Genomic DNA, 21262 nt, shown 5'->3' on the forward strand with positions numbered 1-21262 from the left:
TGGCCTATTGTTTCACTAAAAGGTATGTATATGCATTATAAGGCTTCAGTGCCTGAAGTTCAAGGATACAGACCTTCAATTTCATTAGTAAAAGTCTTACTAAAGCGAAAAGAACTTCACTTTAACAGGAAGAGGCCTCCAGCAGAACCAGGCTCCGCAGGTCCCTGCATCCTTCATCAGCCTGAGCCTGTAGCAGCATAACCTGGCTCAGGGTTGCCTGATCCAGACCTGAATAAATGCAGAAATTATGATATCTTAAGGTCTTTAAGATATGATGGGACCTGATTATTTAAGACTTTATATGTGAGGAAAAGAGTTCAATTCAATTTTATTTACTTAGCGCCAAATCACAACAATAGTTGCCTCAAGGCACTTACTATTGTAAGGCAAAGACCTGGAATAATACAGAGAAATCCCAACAATGGGACAACCTCCCATGAGCAAGCACTTTGGCGACAGTGGAAAGGAAAAACTCCCTTTTAACAGGAAGAAAGCTCAGGCAGAACCAGGCTCAGGAAGGTGCGGCAGATCCAGTGATGAGAAGCCAGTATGGGAGAAATATCATTTCTTTCTCTTACCCCACCTGTTGTGTTTTGGAGCAACTGAAGACTCGGGGAGCTGTGAAGCTGTCAGTTTAGCACTGAGCCAATAATGCAATAATGACTATACATTTCTCAGCTCTTCTAAAAAAGAAACAAACAAACAAAAAAACTTCTTGGACACGAATAAGGAAAAGCTTCCCAGGCTCCAGTTTAAGTCTTTAAGTGTGGACAACCTCATTACCAAAAAGATCCAGCTAGATTAGGGATATTTAAATGGTAAATGGCCTGTATTTGTATTGCGCTTTTAAGTGCATGAGTAGCGAGACTGTGCACAATTGCAGGCAACAAAGCCAGAGGCAACACCTAAAGCATGGGAAAAACACAAGCTACATTTAGCTTGGCCTAATTTCAGGACTTGCATGGTAGATCACATGTCAACTGCACACAGAGGTGTCTTTAGGATAAACTGGAATAATATGCCTGCTTTTCCACTTTCCGACAAATCAGATTACATCCTTGGATAAACTTGTTTCAGATAAAGATGGCATTTTGGCCAGAGACAGTCTGTTCAACTGAGCAGAAAATTTACATCTTATCCTCCTGCATTGTTTGTCCACTCAACTTTTTTGTACTGGAATGTGGTTTCATGTTCACTACAGAAATAGGGTACGATAATATCAGATCGCCTACACATGATACAGCATGCCTTACTCTGTCACGGAACAGAAAGCAGAATACAGGTTTGTTATCATGATCTCTAACACAATGTTCTGTGAAAGATGTTTTCCACTGTCTCTCTCTCTCTCTCTCTCTCACTTGTGAATGAACAGAGGTGCTCCAGCAGAGCTTGACTGATCCACGAAAAAAAATTTTATGTGACATGTTCACAAGTGTAAGGGTCAAGCTGCAGTTACCAAAATTAAACAAGTTTCTTTATCTTTAAACACGTGATAATTCTAATAAAAATTTGGAAATAAATAATCACTAAGCTGGCATGTAAGTGGACGAAAGCAGCAGAAAAGCAATGTATACAAACATTTTACTGCAGGAACCATCAGCTGTCATATTACTTTGGAAGAGGGGTGGGTGACCTCCAGGCCTCGAGGGCCTGTGTCCTGCAGGTTTTAGACATCACCTTGGGTCAACACACCTGAATAAAATGATTAGTTCATTACCAGGCCTCTGGAGAACTGAGACATGCTGAGGAGGAGCTGTGTTGGATCAAGGACACATCTAAAACCTGCAGGACACCAGCCCTTGAGTTACCCCACCCCTGCTTTAGAACATTGAGCATGTAATCCTTTTTCTTTATGTGGCATCTGATTAAAACAGCTGATGTCATCCTCATCTGCGTCCTCTCACAGAGTCAGAGCCAAACTGACTCAGTTTTTTTCATTTATCAGCTGAATCAGCAACGCAGTCTCCAGTACTGATAACTGTTTTGTTTTTTATCTGCAAGAGGAAGGTTTTTACTCATGTGAATTTACATAGTTGAAGATGCTAAGATTCTTGCTTTTGTTGAGAGTGACCACAATGGACAAGATTAGAAATAAGTATATCAGAGAAACAGCTCAGGTTGAGTTGTTTGAAAAGAGATTGATGGTTAGAACCAATGACTGTGGAGTCAGTGATTCAGACATCTGGAGAGGAGCGATGGTGGATAGACTGGACAAAGGATGTTGAGGATGGAGCTGCCAGATGGGAGGAAAAGAGTAATACCACAGAGAAGGTTTACATCTCTTTACTTTTTTTTTTTTACATTGTAGTCAAACTGTGTTAATAATTACTTTTAATAGGTAAATGTGAAAATGAAAAACAAACCTTAACACGAACTTGACACTGGGAAGTTATATCATCATTCAAAAACAAAAAAATGAAGTGAGGCTTTTCTTTTTCTACTTCGGTAAGTAGAGTGGGTCCGGTCTACATGTGAAAGTGTGCCTGGACAAGATACAGTAACCACCAGAGTGAGAAGGTGTGTCTGGATTCTGGACCAGGTGCTTAGCTATGAAAAGCATTTGAACGATTGCTTGTGACTGGGTTGGAAACTCTGGAATTCTTTTCCTTAAGGTTTCTGGTAACTTGCCAGTTTGCTTTTATGTAAGCAGGTAAAAAAAACAAAACAAAAAAACCCCCCACCTCATGTGAGTGGCCGAATATGAAACACTCTCTTACTCCTGCATACAGCTCACAGCCACATCCTCACTTAAAAAAAAAAAAAAAAGCAGTAGTGAAAACTTTCGCTGGAATCAACTTCTTCAAAAACACGACGCTGGGTGCGACTCTGCAACTAAAACTCATACAAGCAACAAATAATTTTCTCTGATAAGAATTCTCGACTCAGGATTTCATTTAACCTGATATTTCCTAAATTTGCTCCTTGTATTTGAACTTCTAGCACAAATATTCCTTCACCCTTTTCAGAACTGTTCATTTCACACAACTTGTACAGTACTTTTTTTTCTTTCTTTTTTTTAACACATGCAGAGCACTTGGTGATAACCTGTCATTACTTTTTTTTTTTTTATGGACACGACCTGTAAGAGTCAAGTAACTTTGCTTTACTTAAAACTACTAGATGTGGCACAGCACTGCCATCATGTGTCTGACAGTGCAATATGCATGGGAAGGCACTCACAGTTAGTCACTGGTTTTCACACACACACACACACACGCACGCACGCACGCGCGCACACACACACACACACACACACACACACACACACACACACACACACACACACACACACACTTTTTTTTAAAAAAAGTAAATAAAATAACATTGATCAGTTAGACAGTTATTTCTACTAGCAACTTTTTTCCTAATAGGCACTTCACCCCAGTTAGACCAGTTATTCCAGCTTCAGCGGAATCTCACCATGAAGATAGCTCTGGCTGTGTTTACAATGGATACATTGCCATGCTTGGAGGCTTAAAAAAAAACAATTTCAGATGGGTTGTTCTTACTAGATTTCAGGGGGACTTGCTATTTTATTAAAGCTAAGTTTAAGCCAAGCTGTAAACATAGTGCTGTTTGATTATAGGAGAAATCAATCACGATACTTTACCCACATAAACTATAAACATACTCCCATCTTATGAAGCAAAGCTTCATTAAGAGTTGTGCCTATAGATCGTTGCTTTATATGACTGAATAAAAGCACTAAATTTGTAAAACGCAAATACAAAACAATAGATTCAACTGCATTAAAAAACTGAGGACTACAACTTTAATTATTTAATGCACCAGACGCTGAATGCTTCACTGTAAATATTGCAAGATTAATATCCCCGAAAAATGTCTCCCTGCATGGATACAGCCAATATGTTGGAGCACAGAGCCTGGCTTCTTCTTTGTTATTTAGTAGTGATGGCGACTCCCTTCTTGACCCAGGCGTTGCTGTTGAGCAGAGAGAGCATGAAGCGAGCCACGTCTCCTCTTCCTACTGCGCTGCCTGGAGGTTGACCATTGTTGTCAGGCACAAAGTATCCCTCATGGGTTAGAAACTCTTGAGCTGTAAAGGGCAAAAAGAATACAACAGCCAGATAGTAAAAAACCTAACAGTTTGTCCAGTTACATGCTTGAACTCCATGATTTGCTGATCTCAGAGAAATTATACAAAGCAAAGTGAGACTATGCACTAAGGCAAAATAGATCCCACTAAGTCAGAAAGCTTCCACTGAATTAAGCTCTGCCATTCTCGGTTGACACCCCCTACCCATGATGCAATCCGTCTGCTTTTACCTGTGGCCGGAAGGTTCTTGAGGCCAGGTGGACGCACCACAGTCCAGTTGATGTCCTCCGTCTTCTGCAGAAGCTGCTCCATCTCATACATGTTGCTGAGGACACTTCGGATTAATGGCAGCAGGAGGAATCTGATCAGGTATGATGACTGAGTTCCAGAGTTTGCTGAAAAAAGTAAATCAATAACAGTGAACAGCCTGAGCCACAAAAGCCAAATAACCTTCAAAGCCCAAGTTTTTGAAAGTGCCTCCATCCGTTTTCTTAGTGACATATTCAGTTCAGGCTCATGACTCAACGTAGCCTATGTTCATAAATCAGCTAAAAAAGAAGCTTTTAATCATTTGACTCAAAGCCAAACCTTGACACCTGTCCTTCACATTTTGGGAAAGCAAGTTCAGAAATATCAGTTACATTAAAAAACAAATCTAAAGGGCCACATCTGTGTGATGCACTTACGCTCTGTGTACCAGGAGGTCATGGTGATGATCCTGTTCACCTGGGTCTCTTGCATCGCACTGACCATAGCAGTCATGGACCGAGTGTAGCCTGTCACCCCGGTGAAGAAGGAGGCTGGGAAGCCGAGGCAGGACATGACAACATCCTGGTCTTTGAAATGAGTCTTCATACTGTCTGCCGAGAAAATATCAGCCGTCACCACCTGGAAAACAGTTACAAGACTGACTGTTAAAATGTGCATGATTACTTTTGTTGATTGCACGTAACAGAGCTTAAAACAGATAATTGCCTTGAGATTCTCATGAGTCACGGTGAGCTTCCCCGGGTTCCTGACGAGGGCTGTGACCACGTGGCCTTGCAGCAGGGCCTGGTTGACCAGATACTGTCCAGTCTGCCCAGTGGCTCCCACCACAGCGATCTTCATCCTCTAACGCTTGGAGCCAAGTCAAGACTGCAACTAAAGCAGAACACAACGTTGTGAACGCTCTGATCGCTCAAACTAACAGCACTGAAGTTCCCTCCCCCTTTCACAAGCATAATAAAACTACTTTTATCGTGCAATAAAAATGTCCTTTCAGAGAAATTTAGGTTTGTCATGTAACAGCTTGTCCTTGTGCATCACTAACCCCCCAAAAAATGAATGAATGAATGAATTACTACAATTCTTGATCTCTTAAGAGCTAAAATGAATGTGCAGTAAAGACAATCTGGCACCTGAAGTCAGAGCAGAAGATTGTGAAATCACATCTCCAGCCTGGAAACATGGATGTGTGTGAGAAAGAAAAGAAAGCATAATTTTTAAAAATTATTAAATCTGGTTGGATGAAAACGATGATATGATGATGAAGAGAGATGAAAACTTTCATTCTATCAGTCAAACAAAACTGCACATTGGTTCCCTTTGTTTTATCCAGACTGGGGTAAATGGATCATCTCCACTGCAGAGGATGATGATGAGGTTGTTGGTCAGATGCTCGCTGCAGAAACTAAGCCAATATTGTTGACTGAATTTCAACTGATGTTGTTTAGAAGATCATGACAAGCATCTCTGAGCTGATTCCTTGAAGCTATGTTAAATGAGCACTGTTTGCGGACAACACAGGCATTTTTGCAGTGAACCGTCTGTCCTCAGATTGTTGGCAGTCCTTTCATTTGTGGGTAATGGTGACGTCAAACACCATGCCGCTGCCACTAAGAATTAGTTCTTTGGTTTTTAACATTAGAGACAATTACAAAACAGAACTGTACTCAAGAATTCAACTTTTATAACTGCACCTGAGGCTGAGGCTTAAAAGTGATTTCAGTTTTAAAGCCACGTGGCATCCCAAAATGATGGAATAACTGGATTCTCTCAGAAATTAAGTAGAAGTATTTAAAAGAAAAAAGATTTAACTGGTGGCCACAACACAGAGCTTTAGGGGTTAGGTTACATCCCGTGCTTATGTGTTGTTAGTGGTATGAGACATCTAGTGATCTAGCTTTAACTGTGTCCACATCAATTTTACTGTAAGTAACACTCATACCAACACCAGTGCATCAACACCACAAAAACCTGGAGATGACAAATTTGTTCACAGAGCTTTAAAATTTTTTTTAAAAAACACCAGCCATTTGGCTCTATTAATGGTCAGTACAAATGCAATCCAGTTTTGGTGTATTGCTTACCCTTTGTAGGAGTCGCAAGTCAAAAAAATCTTTATCGAGCATGCAGCAGCAAGATCCATATGAGCGACTCCAAATGGAGAGTGCATTTTTTGCATGAAGCACACCTGCAGTAACTCTTATATTCTAATTATTACCATTACAATTATTAATTACCTCCAGTAGGACTGATCAGGACCACAGCCTCTCTGCAGTTGTGTAACTCTGCAGCTCAAACAGGCGACCCACCCATGCAGACTCTAATTTTACCATTTTCCCTCATTCAACAGTTTTATATCAGTAGTGACTGTTCTATATAAACATTCATCAGTGACTTTAATATGTACACCACTCCAACTGCTTGTTAACACAGACATATGGCGCTGGATCGCCTGGCAGCCTTTAAAACAATTTCCCTTGGGATGAATAAAGTATTATCAATCAATCAATATATAAACAGCCAAACAATGGCTATAGAGAGAAAGAGAAACAGACAGGAAAGCCCAGCAATAAAAAAATAAATTAAAAAAAACCCTTTAAGGAAGCAGTAGGTGACAGTGGGAACGAAAAACTCCCTGTTAACAGGAAGAAACTTCCAGCAGAACAGGGCTCAGGTCATCTGCCATGACTGGTTGGGCTTAATGGACTGAACAGCCTGTAGAGTTTTGCCTGTGTGTGAGTCCTAAAGTCACTTTGTAATTTTTTCATAAACCACAACAGTTTCCCACTGCAGTAGCTGCAATGACGCTGTGGGGCACTGCTTCTCCTGCTAAACACCTTAACCCTATGCCGCTAAATTAACAAGTTCATTAATCAGCTCACATCTACAGTTTGCCTTTGTCCCGTCGCTCAGTAGTGAAGTGGATTATGAAATCATGCTACACGCCCAAAATTGAATAACAATCCTAAAAACAGCAGCTCCTACATTAAATTCTGATATGTTGACCTCCCTTAACAACAATACAGCGTTATAAAAAGCTTCCTTGTCTTCAAAGACACAAACAACTCAATTCAATTTTATTTATATAGCGCCAAATCACAACAAACGTCGCCTCAAGGCGCTTACAACAGAAACAGCGATCCAGGTGCTGAGAAAATGATACCTACACTACCAAAAACATCGGGACACGTGATTACTTTTATGATCTTTTATTCTTAAGCCCTTTTCAGTGGATTAACTTTTTAAGAGTCCACACGCTGTAAACTCTTTAATGTTTGACTCAACCATGCTGATAGCACCAGGGCAATATAACCTCTTACATAAAGCTAAAAAAAAAGTGGGAAACAGCCTACGCGGCTGTGACTTTCAGAAACATGTTGGGACTGCGGGGCTTTTGTATTCAATGTCTTTAAATGCCTATTAAACCGGAAACTCAGGGAATAACTGCCACCCTGAACCTTTATGATCTCTAATGTTACACAAACCAGTAGCTGCATTTCCGCTTTTGCTATGTCTTTGTTTTCTTCATTTATTCATTTAGAGGCAAAAAAAGAAGAAAAAGATTTAGCGCAAAACACCATGAGCCAAATTAACCCAAATTATTAGTCTGTTGTCATGCAGCATGCAGAAAAGGACGTTTAGCTCCTCACTCACCTGCGTCATTATGAAAGCGTCCCGTGAGGGAGGCGTTCAAGAGCGAAAGCGTTCAGCTGCGTTGTAATTGTTTATCCTCAACCCAGATTTAAATGTTTTGTTTTGACGTTATATAGAGGGAGATAACATGACCCCCTCAAAGCTAATGTCGAAGTTATAGTTAGAAAGTTAGTGTAAATATTTCCAATGACTACAAGTACAAATTTCGCAGTAAATACTTCTAAAATGTAACGTCTGCTTGGTTTTTTAAAACCCAAATCAAACATCTTCGACTTTAAGATATTTTCTTGTGAAAAACAAAAGCTATAAAGTCAGCAGAAATTTGAACCAGAAATGATTTTTGAAAAACTAATTTATTCTTCGGTGCTCTATGCTGATGCTATTTATTCTAGGTTAAATCTATGCGTTGGGTATGGATGGTGTATAAATTTAGCCTTTATGTTCTTGATGCATACTCAATCATCCAGGTAAGTAAAACGAAACGTTTCGTCACTCATCCAAGTGATGACGCTACGTCCAGATGAACAGAATCAACTTTTGGAGATATGTTTTGTCACCACTTCAAAGGTTTAAAAAAAATTTAACATCCCACACACCAAAATTTTAGCGATCATAAAAAAAGGATCCGAGTTGAAGAAACTGTTGCGCTTGGGGGTTGAGTATTCAAGAAAACGGTCAGTGAAATCCAAAATAAAATCAAGTCAATGGTGAAGAATATTTGAATTTGTTTTTATCTACAGACATATCATCAGTAGGTGCTCACATGTAAACACAGACTTGGTCTCCTCTTGCCACCAATGTTTACCGCTGAAACCTTTCCATCTCCCTACATGAAGACCCATTTGGACCTATCAGGTCATTAGATCAGATTATCCACTTGTGGCTTTGTGCTTTGATTATGTGATCACACCAAGGGACTAAAGACTAAAGCAGCTTCAGCCACATTCCAGGAGAGCTGCATGGTCGGGGTTGCTTCATACATGAAGCTTCTGTACAATGACCGGTCTAACTGACATCTTGCTGCTATTCTGGTGAAGGATGCAACACAGCAAAGGGCTTTTTAAACACTCAAATGAACTGAAAGCTGACAGCCAAATAACCTGGGAAGTGGTGACTGGATAAAGAAGGTGACTGCGTAAGTAAGCAACGGATTTCAAGATGTAATAGTTGAGTAAGTCTGTATAGATGGATTTCTACAGCAGCTAACTAAAAAGCAGGTTCAAACTGGGAAAAAAGATGCTAAACATCACAGTTTTGGTTCTTTTCTTATGGTCATATATTACTAAATTTTGTATCCACGTTTGGCATAGAACAAGACTTTAATTTGTTCCTGAAATGTGATACAATATGAAATAATCAAACAAACCAAACCATTCAGAATTCAATGCTCATTGTTTTATTAGATTTTTTCCAAATTCTCAATGCTGATTTGTGCCAAATGGTTTCCAGCTGTGAAGGTATTTCTGCCTCCTTTTTTCCATAGATTGCTTTACATAACCCTTCGTAGAATTCAGACAAAACAGTCCTGTGTGGCAGGATTGAGGCCAACCAGCGGATAATGAGATTAAAAGGCCACAAAGTCGAACGAGTTCAGTGTCCTCCAGCTCTCTGCCTACTGCTGCTGCTTCTGAGCCATGCTCAGCATTTCTCAGTGTCAATGAAGGGGTGCCTTAGAGTTAAAAAAAGAAGAAGCAGAGCTATTAAAAAACGTGCACGAAGCAGAGTAATGAACTTCTATCTCAGCCTGAGAACAATGTAGTGGCTTCAAAGCCTAAAACTCTTTAGTACTTAAGCAGTCCCGTGTAAATATGTGCTCAAGTATTATATCTAGCAGATGAATTACCCGAATGTACTCTGAATCCTTTTGCACTGATGAGATGATTGATTGGTCCTTTGAACAGGAACAGTCATGGGATGTGGCGTCACAAAGTCTAACCATCTCCACAAACACACCACATCCAGTGGAAGAGGTGATACGCATACACTGACATACATGGTCGATGACCAATCACGCTGATTGCAAAAGTTTTACTCTTTCCTGTTTTTCCTTATTCTGGCTCTTACGTGTTGTCTTTGTGTTTGTCCTTTGGTGTTTCTTTTTTCTCTGCTGCCTGCAGCTGTTACAAGTAAGCCACATCTGCTTGACCTTTTTTTGTCTTGTTGATGTTTCTGTTTGGCAGATGTTGGACATAAACTCAGACCTCTGGTATCTGGGTCAAGGTGGAAATATTTTTACTAAAAGTTGCAGATAGGATGTAGCTTTAATTGAAAAGTGGAGAAAGTAAACACCTGTATCTGTTTCTGATGATGGTTTTAAAGTCAACCATACAGATATAAAACTGCCACTATGCCTTTTTTAAAATTTAACAGTAACTTTACTCTTAGATTACTTGTAGAAATTCATTGCTAAGTGTTGGTTCAGGGAAGTTAGGAACAAGTTATCCAGCTAAACTGTTTGTTCCTCCAATCTGAATGGAAATAAAAGTGTTCCTGAAGTCCTTTAAGAGTATTTCAAGGTAAAAAAAAAAAAAAAAAGGATCTGAGATAATTGGAAGAACAGGGTATCGGACACCTATAACTCCAGCTTTAACTCACATTTGGTTGGGTTTTGGTGCCAATACTTAGTTACAGTTAGGAAGAAAAATATTTGTTTCAGAGGAGAAAAAGATCCTAACTTGTGTTAAAATTAAACCTTTTTCAATGTTAAACTAATTCAGAAAGAGACATTTTCTGGGTATCTAACGCGCTGAATTCAGCCCCATCTAAAGGTGATGACACCACATCCACTATAGTACCGCTATAGTATAAATACCCTTGTTTGGCCGCTTGGTTTATCCTCCAAGCACTATTTGAGAAGTCAGTTTAAAGCTTTCTCTTGTAACTTGAATGCACATCAGGAAATAAAAGTCTTAGAATTGGTAGTCAAGTCTAATAATACAAAAGTGTTTTGAAATTTTGCCTGCTTTGCTTTAAAAAGGTTTTAAAAACAGCAGATTTTTGTGTTGCAGCGCCTCTTATACTGTGTGTGTCAATAGTAGCATGTGAAAAAAAATGATTAAAATGTGAGGTTTTTCTTGATCACATGTGTTCTGTGTTTCAGCCATAAGAGCTGCCATCCTGATTCAGCGATGGTACCGTCAGTACGTCGCCCGCACAGAGATGAGGCGGAGATACACCTGGAACATCTTCCAGTCCATCGAATACTCTGGAGAGCAGGCCCAGATCAAGGTGAGAAACTGCTGCCACAAACCAGTCGAGACCTGAGTGTTTAATAAAAAGCAATTAACAAAAAAACTACAACCTTTTTGTCTCTTTCCTGTGCAGCTTTATAATTTCCTTGGCTACCTCATGGACAATTTCACACCATCGAGCAATGAACGTAAGACTTCTGCATTTATTCTGAGTTTGTTTTTGTTTTTTTCCTCTGTAAATCAAATCTCTGAGTTTGAACCATCTCCACCTTGCAGGAAATTTGATCTCGCACATCTTCAGAGAGAACGAGGTCTGCCGGGACGCAGAGTGGGAGAGGTACTTCTGCTACAAGAACATCGAGGTGCCGGAGATTTACTCGGGACCTCATCTCACCTTTCCTCTGACGGTAGAGGAAGCAGTCGGTCTGGTGGAGGCTTTCAGGAATAAGAAAGTAGGTCTTTTTGGAGAAAATGTTCTACATCCAAGTTCAGCACGTGCCATTAATTGACTGCATTGTAATGTAAAAAGCTTTATTTGCAGTGGTCCTAGTTATTTCCTATATGCTTATGACTTTGCTTTCTCTGTTTTGGAGGCCTTCTTGCTAACACGTTTCTCTCCCAGCAGCAGCTGCACTCACGCTACGTCCTTCAGCTCCTCTTGGAGACGTGGAAACTGCTCCGCATGTTGCCAAATATCAACCGTATCTCCACCTGCCACAGCAAAGAAATCACGATTTGTGGTATGATAAAGATATTCTTTGATAGTGGTGGTAAAGCACATGGAACTGATGAAATTTGGAAATATTTAGTAAAGACAATGAAAAATCAGAGAAGCGTTAAAATGTTAGTCTTGTTTTATTATAAGAAACTGGACTTTGGTCAATTCTGCTGGCCAACAGAAACCATTGTTTCATAGTGGAAGAGAGTGAAACATTAAAGTTGCAGAATTTAAATTAAAGTATAGATACAAATTAAGTGTGCTGTAAATTCCAGTCATTTTTAAGCCAGCCCCTTCTGTCCTGTTGTTACAGGTGATTTGCACGGACAGCTGGAAGACCTGCTGCTGATTTTCTATAAGGTATGAAAACTTAAACATTTTGAATGTGCTGAATTAATCCCATCTTTGAACCCAGAATAATGATTTTTTTCATCTGATGAGCTTTAGATACCATTTTAAAAAATGGAATTTACAAATCACGATTATTAAAATCAATAAAAATTCATCATTTTCATTGCTATCACTGCTTCATCTTCAAACCTGCTACATATGTTCAAGATAATTTAAGGATAATTTTCCAAAAATGTCCTTAAAAAATGTTTTTGTGTAGTTAAATAATTTAAAAAAGATTAATATATATAATTTTAAACTCCTGAGAATCTAATGATTTTCATGTTTTGCATTGAGGTGCTGTAATCAGAGTATTTGATGTGCTTCTTTGATTAACTTCTTTGTCAGTTAATCAGGTGGTTTTAGTTTCAGTTTACCTGCAGCTTTTTTTGCATCAGTGGTTTAATCTACTGTTTGGTTTGTTTGTATGTGGTTGATTTGTTTACACTTAAACTGCGGCTTGTCCCTTTAACTGTGCACTCCTTCGATCTTGTTTACGTGACAGAACGGCATGCCGTCCTTAGAGAAGCCCTATGTGTTTAATGGAGACTTTGTGGACAGAGGCAGGGACTCTATTGAGATCCTCCTCATCTTGTTTGCATTCCTGCTCGTTTACCCAAGTAATGTCTACCTGAACAGAGGAAACCACGAGGACCACATAGTCAACCTCAGGTGAAATTAATAAACATACACCACGTGTATGTATACACAAATTCATCTGTTGTCATTCAAACTTTTATTTCTTTACTCCTCTGGATGGTTTAGGTACGGCTTCACCAAGGAGGTGTTGAATAAGTACAAGGTAGGTTCATCTCATGCAAACCTGCACCTCCTTATCGCTGCTTTTCTAGGCAGCAGCAAATCAAAACTTACGTGGTTACCTTTACCCATGCCTTCCCAGGAAAGCTCAATCTAAACCAGTGTCTTATGTACATAAGACCAGTCACTCCTCCACGTTGCTAAGAGGATTTACGGTCATTAAAGAAGGTGACATCTGGTCTCTGTTGAGTCAGGGGGACTGAGCTGGTCCAAAGACTGACAGAAGGAATACAAAAACAAAACAGAGGTTTCCTTACTGCATGCTGTCTTAAGTTACAGTGCAACATCTCAGTCACACACAGAAATAAACTAGTTTTGTCTAAGGGTTCTTTGTTCCCACTGTTCCCAGTTGCAGGTGGATTAACCAACGGTAGATGGTTGGGTTTCTATATATAAAGCACTTTGAGATGATTAAGGTTGTGATTTGATGCTAAAGTTAGACAGATACTGTGGGTTCATTCAATCTTATCAACAAATGGAGTTTAATTTTTGTAAACTAAAACTGAAAATTTCATTATTTTTAAGCATCTCCTTGTTAATGTAACTTTATAAACTCTTCACAAACATGTTACCGCTTAGCAAACTGACTTTCTGTCTGCAAGGAGAGCAAAAACAAAGGAGAGAAATAAAAAAGCACTAACTGAGTAACTTTTGCTGATTGTGTTTTACATCAGATGCACGGGAAGAGGATCCTGAAGCTGCTGCAGAAGATTTTCAGCTGGTTGCCATTAGCAACAGTGATCGACCAGAAGGTGCTGGTCCTCCACGGGGGGATCTCTGACTCCACGGACCTCGGCGTCCTCGCCAGAGTTGACAGACACATTGTGAGGAACCAGCATGTGATGAGTAAAGCTGTTATTTACTCATCACTATCCTTGCAATGTGTGTAATCTGTGTTTTCCTGTTTTCCTTCAGTACATCTCGGCTCTGAGACCTCCGAAGAAGAGACACCACAGCTTGGCGGGAATATCCATCGACTCGGACGCAGATGTGGACACCGCAGCCATCAGCAGGGTCTTCCAGCGCCGGGCCTCTTTCACGTATCCCAAACCCATGGGAACCCGATATTGCTTCCAAAATCGTTCGCTGCAGGACTTCTCGGATCGGATCAGAGTGAACATGGAGAACCAGCTGGAGCTCAGCAGGAGGGAAGAGCCAACTCTGAACGCCCAGATCAACAAACCGGAGCAAGAATCTCTGTGTTTGTCCACCGACTCTGTCAGCAGTGACAACACCGTGGATGAGTGGAAACAGGCGAGTATGGAGCAGAGATGTTTTCTTAGAAGCTGCTAAGTAAACAATGAGTCTTTTGTGTCGGTGTTAGAACGAAATCAGTTTTATTATTCCCAAACTAGAAAAATGTAAACAAGCCAGATGTTTAACGGGAGACAGCTGAAACAGGGGGAAAAAAACAATCCACTACAAAATCCACTTTCTTTGTGTATTTCTCACATGTGCATGCTTCAAATTCTTTTAACAAACAATTTAATAAAAATATGTCTTTTTTAAAATGATGATGGGAAGAGAAAAAGCTAACCAAATCTACCAGACTCCCACCCTGATTAAATCATGAAGTAACTGTGATTAACCACATTTTTCACATTCACTAGCCACACTCAGGCCTCATTACTGCCAAAATGAAGGTTTTAGAGTGGCCTCGTCAAAGTCTGGACTTACATTGAAATGCTTTGGCATAGCCTTAAACTTTCCAATTTGGCAGAATTTCAAAAATTCTGCAAAGAAGAGTGGGCCAAAATTCCTCCACAGCAATCTGAAAAACTTGTTTCCTTGATTGCAGGTCATGCTGGTGAGGACGTTAGATTAGATTAGATTTAGGGGACAACTACTTTTTCATGTTAGGTTGGTAGGTTTGGATAGCTTTTTTTTTTCCTTAATAAATATTACTCTATTTACTCTTGTTGCCTTTGTCTAATATTACAATTCGTATGATGTGAAGCATGTAACTGTGACAAATTGTAGTAAGATTTTAGTAGTTTTACTCCCATGTATATTAAACAATGAAATAAATTCCCACCAGTCTAACCTGACCACAAACTCACACTCTTCACATATTTTTATACTGACTTACTATTTGTCAGAAGTCGTGACCTTTCACCTCACTCCTGCTCAAGTTATAGCCTGAAAGACAAACAGACAGTAATCAACGCTCACCTAACAGGAGGTGCTGTGTGTTGCCTGCGTAAGACTTCAGAGGCTGTAATCCCCCATGTCACTAATCTCTCTGCTCTGACTTCAGTCTACTCTTAAAAACTGGCTAGCTTTTTCCCCAGCTGGTGTTTCCACAGGTTTTTTTCTGACTCTTCTGTTTTATTTTTTATCTTATTTAATGTTTATCTTTTACTGAATAGCAGACAGTAAAGTTGGACTACGCACCAATGCTAGAAATGGTTATTAAATATAGTAGAGAAACTTTAAGACTTTGAGTTCTTTGTCCTACCAGATCCTGGACCTGCTGTGGAGTGACCCGATGACTCAGGATGGATGCATACCCAACGAGGTGAGGGGTGGAGGCTGCTACTGGGGCCCTGATGTCACCGAGGACTTCCTGAACAGACACAATCTGCAGCTCATCATTCGCTCCCATGAGTGCAAACAGGAGGGCTATGAGTTCTGCCACAACCGTAAGGTCAGCTCAGTAATCCTACAGCTCGCTGTCTAAATTCAGTACTTTAAAACCAAAATCAGCCTCACTCTAAAGTATCATATGTACCATAAACCTCTCCCCTGATCAGCATCAGTGTTTCCTTCCTCTTCAGTGACAGGTTTGTCCTTTCTTTCATTCACCCAGGTCCTCACTCTGTTCTCTGCCTCCAATTACTATGACGTGGGGAGCAATAGGGGGGCTTACGTGAAGCTGGGCCCTGACCTTGTGCCTTATTTGATTCAATATCAGGCCAGCAGCATGACGAGAGAGCTCACTGTGAGACAGAGGTACTACTAACACTCACTTCATTAGATAAATTCTTCATTATCAGATCATCTCTTCACTTAATTCAAACTTGGTTTAGTCTTAAAAGGCTAGAGTAGCTTTGCATAATTCACTGATCAAAATAATCCTTATATTGATTATGCAGGGCCTTGGTGCAGAACCTCAGTTCATCCATAGTCTGAAGCAGACCTTCAGACCTCTGTCCACAGTCAGAGATGTGTGCCAGAGCCAAGAGTAGAGAGAGTAGAAAAAACTGTTTGCTATGGACCCGTTAAAGCAGACTGAAGCCTGAGATACACTAACTTTCTAATGTCAGACTTTGGCCACATTTAATATGACTAGCATCCATTATAACAGAATACACAGGCCAGATAATAAGGGGAAGTACAATAGGCTCCCTTTAAACAGACAATAAGGAAGCTTTATGAAACTAGTGGTTTCCGCATGTCTACACAGCTTATCTACATTATTAACTTTAAAAATTCACAAATTAAGCACCTGAAATGTTTCTGACGTTGATGAGAAACCGTTTTTGCCTCTTTCTTTGATAACCATTGTTTGCCACGCTGTTGTGTTTGCCGTTCGTCACCTGCAGTGTTGGGCGAACCGAGCGCTCAGCTCTCAGAGTCCTGAGGGAGCAGCTGTTTGCGCACAAGTCTGACCTCCTCTGTGCCTTCAGAAAGTTTGACAGTGAGAACAAAGGTGTGTGTAGTTTGAGTTTCATAAACTGATTCATTCCTCATCAGATCAGTCTTTACTTTTTGTTGCAGATCTTTCCTTCTTTTTTTCCCATGTAGTTCTCAAGAGATATTCACTTGCTGGAAAGAAATATGAGCCCACACCTTTGTGTTTGTGTGGAACATAATGATCCCCGTGCAGGATGAAAACAACGTGTGGGCTGGGTGAAAGTCTAGCTCAGAAGATTTCAGAGTTTCACAGAAACTTCTGTTTCAGGGATTTAATTTCACTTACAATAGACAAACAGCTTTGCCTAACACAAAATAGTGTGAAAAAAAGGGTACTTGGATGGATGTTGTTGGACTTTTCAACATATTTTTGGATAAGCAAACATTTGATTCTCTTTGAAACACAGCCTACAAGTAAAGGTAGTTTATTAATTATTTTACACACAGAATTGGAAAAACTTGAAAACAGAACTGAGTTAGCTTTTGGTTAGCTCTCACAGTCTTCCTGATGCAGAGAAAAAGCCTGCTGTTTACATTTTCTGGGCTTTAATGTGTCACAAAATAACAAAGTATAATATTTTAGTGTGAATGTTTTCAAACTGTGTGGCAAAATACTTCTTAGATATAATCTAGACAAGGTAGACAGTGATCAAACTTGGATTAGAGCTTTGCGCTCTTATAATTAGTATGACCTTTCACCTCTATTAGGTCTGCTGTCTCTGAACGACTGGGCCTCTGCAGTGGAGAGTGTGATGCATCTGGATCTGCCCTGGAGGATGCTTCGCTCTCAGCTGGTCACCTGCAAGAACAGCGAAGGCACGATAGACTACTACGAGTGGTTCAACGAGCTTGCCATCACAGGATCCAAAACAGATGTAAGAACTCACCGGCTCTGTCTTAGCTGATGTAGCAATGTTTACATGAAAATGCAATAATGTAATATGGAGAAACTTTAGAAAAGGGATCTTTATACCGAGATTCAGGGAGTTGTAGAGAAGTAGAAAAGATAAATTGCCCTTCCACCCTTGAAATTGGTTAAATGGATACAAAGGAACATTGATTTGTGTCCTTTTCCTGGCACGGTGTGTATTCCGTGGCGTCATGCTGCTGTCATGTGTTGTTGACTTAAATTATTTGTAAAGGATACACCTGTGTATCATCGATTACAGGTTTCCTTGTAACCTTCCTGTCTACCCAAGTAGAATGAGTTAGGAATGAGTTGCTTCAAGATGGCACAGTGAGATAGATTTCCAGGTCACAGGCAGGAAAACAGGGGAGGCGAGGATGGACAAAATAGGGAAATGAGACGCCCCTTGACACCAACTTGAGACAATAAATGTCAGAAGTCAATTAAGTAACGTGACCTCTTTCAGAACACTCTAGGATTGACCTTTGTTTTTGTTTTGCCTTTTGGGAAAAGGTGAAAACCTCCCTAAAGATGACTAAGAACATCTTTACCAGAATCCTAAAATTAACATCTGCGTGGGAATAAATCTTTTCAGTTGCCAGGTTGTATTCAAACAGAGTTTTGCTGCTTAAACAACATTATTTTTCTGACCAATCTGAAAGATGCTGCATATAAAATATCACCAGAATGCTGCAGATGTTCCTTTTTGTACTTTATTTGTGTTGTTTTATGAATATGAGACTTTCTTCTTTTGGTCTTTGCAGCATATTGACCAGAGTCTGCTGGAAACGTTGTATCGCCACCGTTCCACTTTGGAGACAATCTTCAGGATTGTAGACACGGACAACTCAGGTAAAACACCCACTGTTTATTGCTGTTCGATGCAGAAGCAAATCTGCTAATGGAATATATTACCCTTAGATTGCTCAGTTTTGCATCATTCCCAAGTAACAGCACAGAGAAAAAATACATGTTTAAGTCCTTTCTATCACACACATTCACACTCCAATGGATGAGCAACTTGGGGTTTGTATCTCGCCCAAGGATATTTGGCAAGCAGACTGGAGCAGCCAGTGATCAACCCACCAACTTTCTGATTAGTAGATGACCTACTCTACCTCCTGAGCTGCAACCAAATGCACTCAGTCAGAAATATAGTGATTATATAACTTCAATTAAATGTCAGTTTTTGCCTTAAAACATTTAATTTACTAATTACATAGTAATATGTGCCTAATATTAATATATAACAGGTGCCAGATTTAATTTCAAAAGACATGAAAGAAATACTTTTCTTCATTAAATAACTAAAATGTCTCTGTATGTATTGTGGCTTTGGATTTTTACCTTATTGAGATAATTGTTTTGTCATATTTACTCTGCACACTTTTCTCTTGATTTATTTGTTATATATTAGTTATGTTTAACTTAATTTTTAACTGCTGCCAAAGGAAAAAGGAATTACTTAACTTTTATAATCTACATAGATGATTGAGAGACGGAGTAAAGTGTGTCAGGGCTCTGATGTGTCTGTGGGAGACGTCTGCTGAGCTTAGCCTCTGTTAATCCACCTGTAGCGTGCGAAACAGGCAGCAGGAGGTTACAGTCGCCTGATTCCTAACGATGACTAACCCACTGATCTACTAGTCTTTTCATCCCGCCTCTCTGATCACATGCAAACACAGACAGCAACACTTTTCTTTAACAGTTTCTGCCTATTACTCCTTTTTGAACCTCTAATCTCCTCCTCCTTCTCCTCCACCTCAGGGTTCATCAGCATGCAGGACTTCCGTCAGACCTGGAAGCTGCTGAGCGTCTACCTGAAAATGGAGATCACCGACGAGGCCATCTCCGACCTGGCCGTCACAATTGACAGCAACCATGACGGCAGCATAGACATTGACGAGTTCATGGAGGCCTTTCGGCTCACGGACAAGAAGAGCCGGCTGGAACGAGGACGCAGCATGTTCATGGGCACGGCCTCCGACCTCACCAAGCTGGAGGGAGATCCCAACATTTGATGAAAAAGCGTGTTAAACAGATAGCTCGGCGTCCAGCAGAGGGGAGGAGAGGGAGCTGCAGCCAACGCAAGCTGCTTTTAATGACGCACATAAAGATGCAGGATGATGCTGAGCAACAGCCGCCTGGATCACAGGGGATTAGGAGGAGGTTAGAGGTCAGGGTGTTTGACGGCGAATGCTCATTCGAAGCGGAGGAAGTATGGGCAAAACGCAGCAGCTTGAGCAACTCACGTCTCCTTTATATTCCTAAAATAGTCCAAAACTGAAAAACAAAAGGCATCTTATAGAAAATAACAATTTAATTAAATGCAAAAATGGGTGATTTTTGCATTTAATATTCACTGAATTTACGTTTAACAGCTTCAAATGTGACTCATGTCAACATAAAAAGATTCTCACACTCCAGATGTGTTAAAATGGACATGTAATGATCCTACTCGTGTGATGATTAACAGTTAAAACTGAGTAAAAGATGGGAAGGAGCACAGAAATAAGAATCCTTCAAATATATGAAGAAATGTGTTAAATATATAAAAAGTGCTTGCCAAAGGTTTTTGGGAGGTAGCTTATTGAAATAATTTTTCACATCATCTACATATTTTTTTTATGAATTTGTTGGATGTAGTGAAGAGGTATTTCAAGAAAAGGAGGAAGATAGGGTAACACATCATATGGATGGATGTTATCTCATGGTGGTGCCAGCTGAGAACGAGACAGGGTCTGGATGGTGGGGAACAGTTACCAGATGATTGGGAAAGAACAGACTCGCTAAAGGAGTCTCGGAGAGTAAGAAGAGGATGGAGGGAATGGAGATCAAGTGTACCGGTACAAGTTATTAAAGAACAGGGGAGCTGCAGTAACCACAGTGGGATAAGGTTATTGGAGACCATGAAGATGTGGGAAAGACTCTGGGGTGACTGTCAGTGATTTTTGCTTTGAGAGTGTTGATTGAGATGTATACAGGAGGTCAGAAGGAGTTGCATCTAGGAGGAATCCTGGAGAATTTTTTTTAAATATCTGCAACTTACTGGTGCCTTAGCAGCAGCAGCACTTGAAATGTCGCGTGGACTGATAATATTTTCTGTGAGCGTGGTGGGATTGCTCCTCCTGTCGGGCAGCAAACGAGCCCCCAACCCGTCCAGAATGGAGAACTCATGATTTTATTCATTTGACTCATAGGATGTATATCTACCTCCAGTTTCTGAAGTTTAAAGGTGTAGTCTGAGAATTTGGGAGTTATGCTTATTATGTTATCTCAGCTGAGCATAAAGACAGGAAATGGAAAGTAACAGCTCGCCTGCTCTCGCTATAAGGAAACCAAAATCACCTAAATTCACCCTAAAAACACACTCTGTAATGCCAAAGCTGAAGATGGTCACAATTTTGTAAGTTATGACATCATTACAGCTACATGTTCACAGAATAACCAGTTACTAATACTACTAACATGTTAAATTCAAAGTAGTGTAATGTTACTTTATCAAAAGTAACATTTTTACATTGTAAGTGTAACATATACACAACATTGTTCTGTAACACTGCAGTGACTCAGTGTGGGTTAGAAATAAGTGACTTGATATTTCAGCAGATGTAAGATGTTAT

The 21262-nt window shown here is 40.1% G+C and overlaps 2 protein-coding genes across 3 annotated transcripts; one reads left to right on the plus strand and one right to left on the minus strand.

Moving 5' to 3' along the window:
• Window positions 1-3499: 3499 nt before the first annotated feature.
• On the minus strand, window positions 3500-8047 carry LOC113034419 (flavin reductase (NADPH)-like). 2 transcript variants are annotated; one of them, XM_026188952.2, is made up of 5 exons: window positions 7979-8047; window positions 5033-5200; window positions 4744-4945; window positions 4288-4452; window positions 3500-4057 (listed from the first exon to the last, which is right to left on the minus strand). In XM_026188952.2, the coding sequence occupies exons 2-5, from the start codon at window positions 5165-5167 to the stop codon at window positions 3900-3902; spliced, it is 660 nt and encodes a 219-aa protein (XP_026044737.1). In that variant the 5' UTR covers window positions 5168-5200; window positions 7979-8047; the 3' UTR covers window positions 3500-3899. The 2 variants fall into 2 exon arrangements, with proteins under 2 accessions (XP_026044737.1, XP_026044738.1); XM_026188953.2 differs by lacking the exon at window positions 7979-8047 and adding an exon at window positions 5458-5511.
• A 927-nt stretch (window positions 8048-8974) lies between these two features.
• Window positions 8975-19803, plus strand: ppef2a (protein phosphatase with EF-hand domain 2a). Its single transcript, XM_080309408.1, has 17 exons — window positions 8975-9113; window positions 9880-9948; window positions 11079-11206; window positions 11303-11357; window positions 11446-11621; window positions 11792-11909; window positions 12201-12247; window positions 12783-12949; window positions 13043-13079; window positions 13771-13920; window positions 14012-14350; window positions 15558-15743; window positions 15906-16048; window positions 16642-16748; window positions 17441-17607; window positions 18404-18491; window positions 19407-19803. Exons 2-17 carry the CDS (start codon window positions 9888-9890, stop codon window positions 19658-19660), a joined length of 2223 nt encoding a protein of 740 aa, XP_080165534.1. The 5' UTR covers window positions 8975-9113; window positions 9880-9887; the 3' UTR covers window positions 19661-19803.
• The last annotated feature ends 1459 nt before the right edge of the window (window positions 19804-21262 follow it).

The sequence above is a fragment of the Astatotilapia calliptera genome, chromosome 12 (assembly GCF_964374335.1).
Source record: "Astatotilapia calliptera chromosome 12, fAstCal68.1, whole genome shotgun sequence".
Taxonomy (NCBI): Eukaryota; Metazoa; Chordata; class Actinopteri; order Cichliformes; family Cichlidae; genus Astatotilapia; species Astatotilapia calliptera.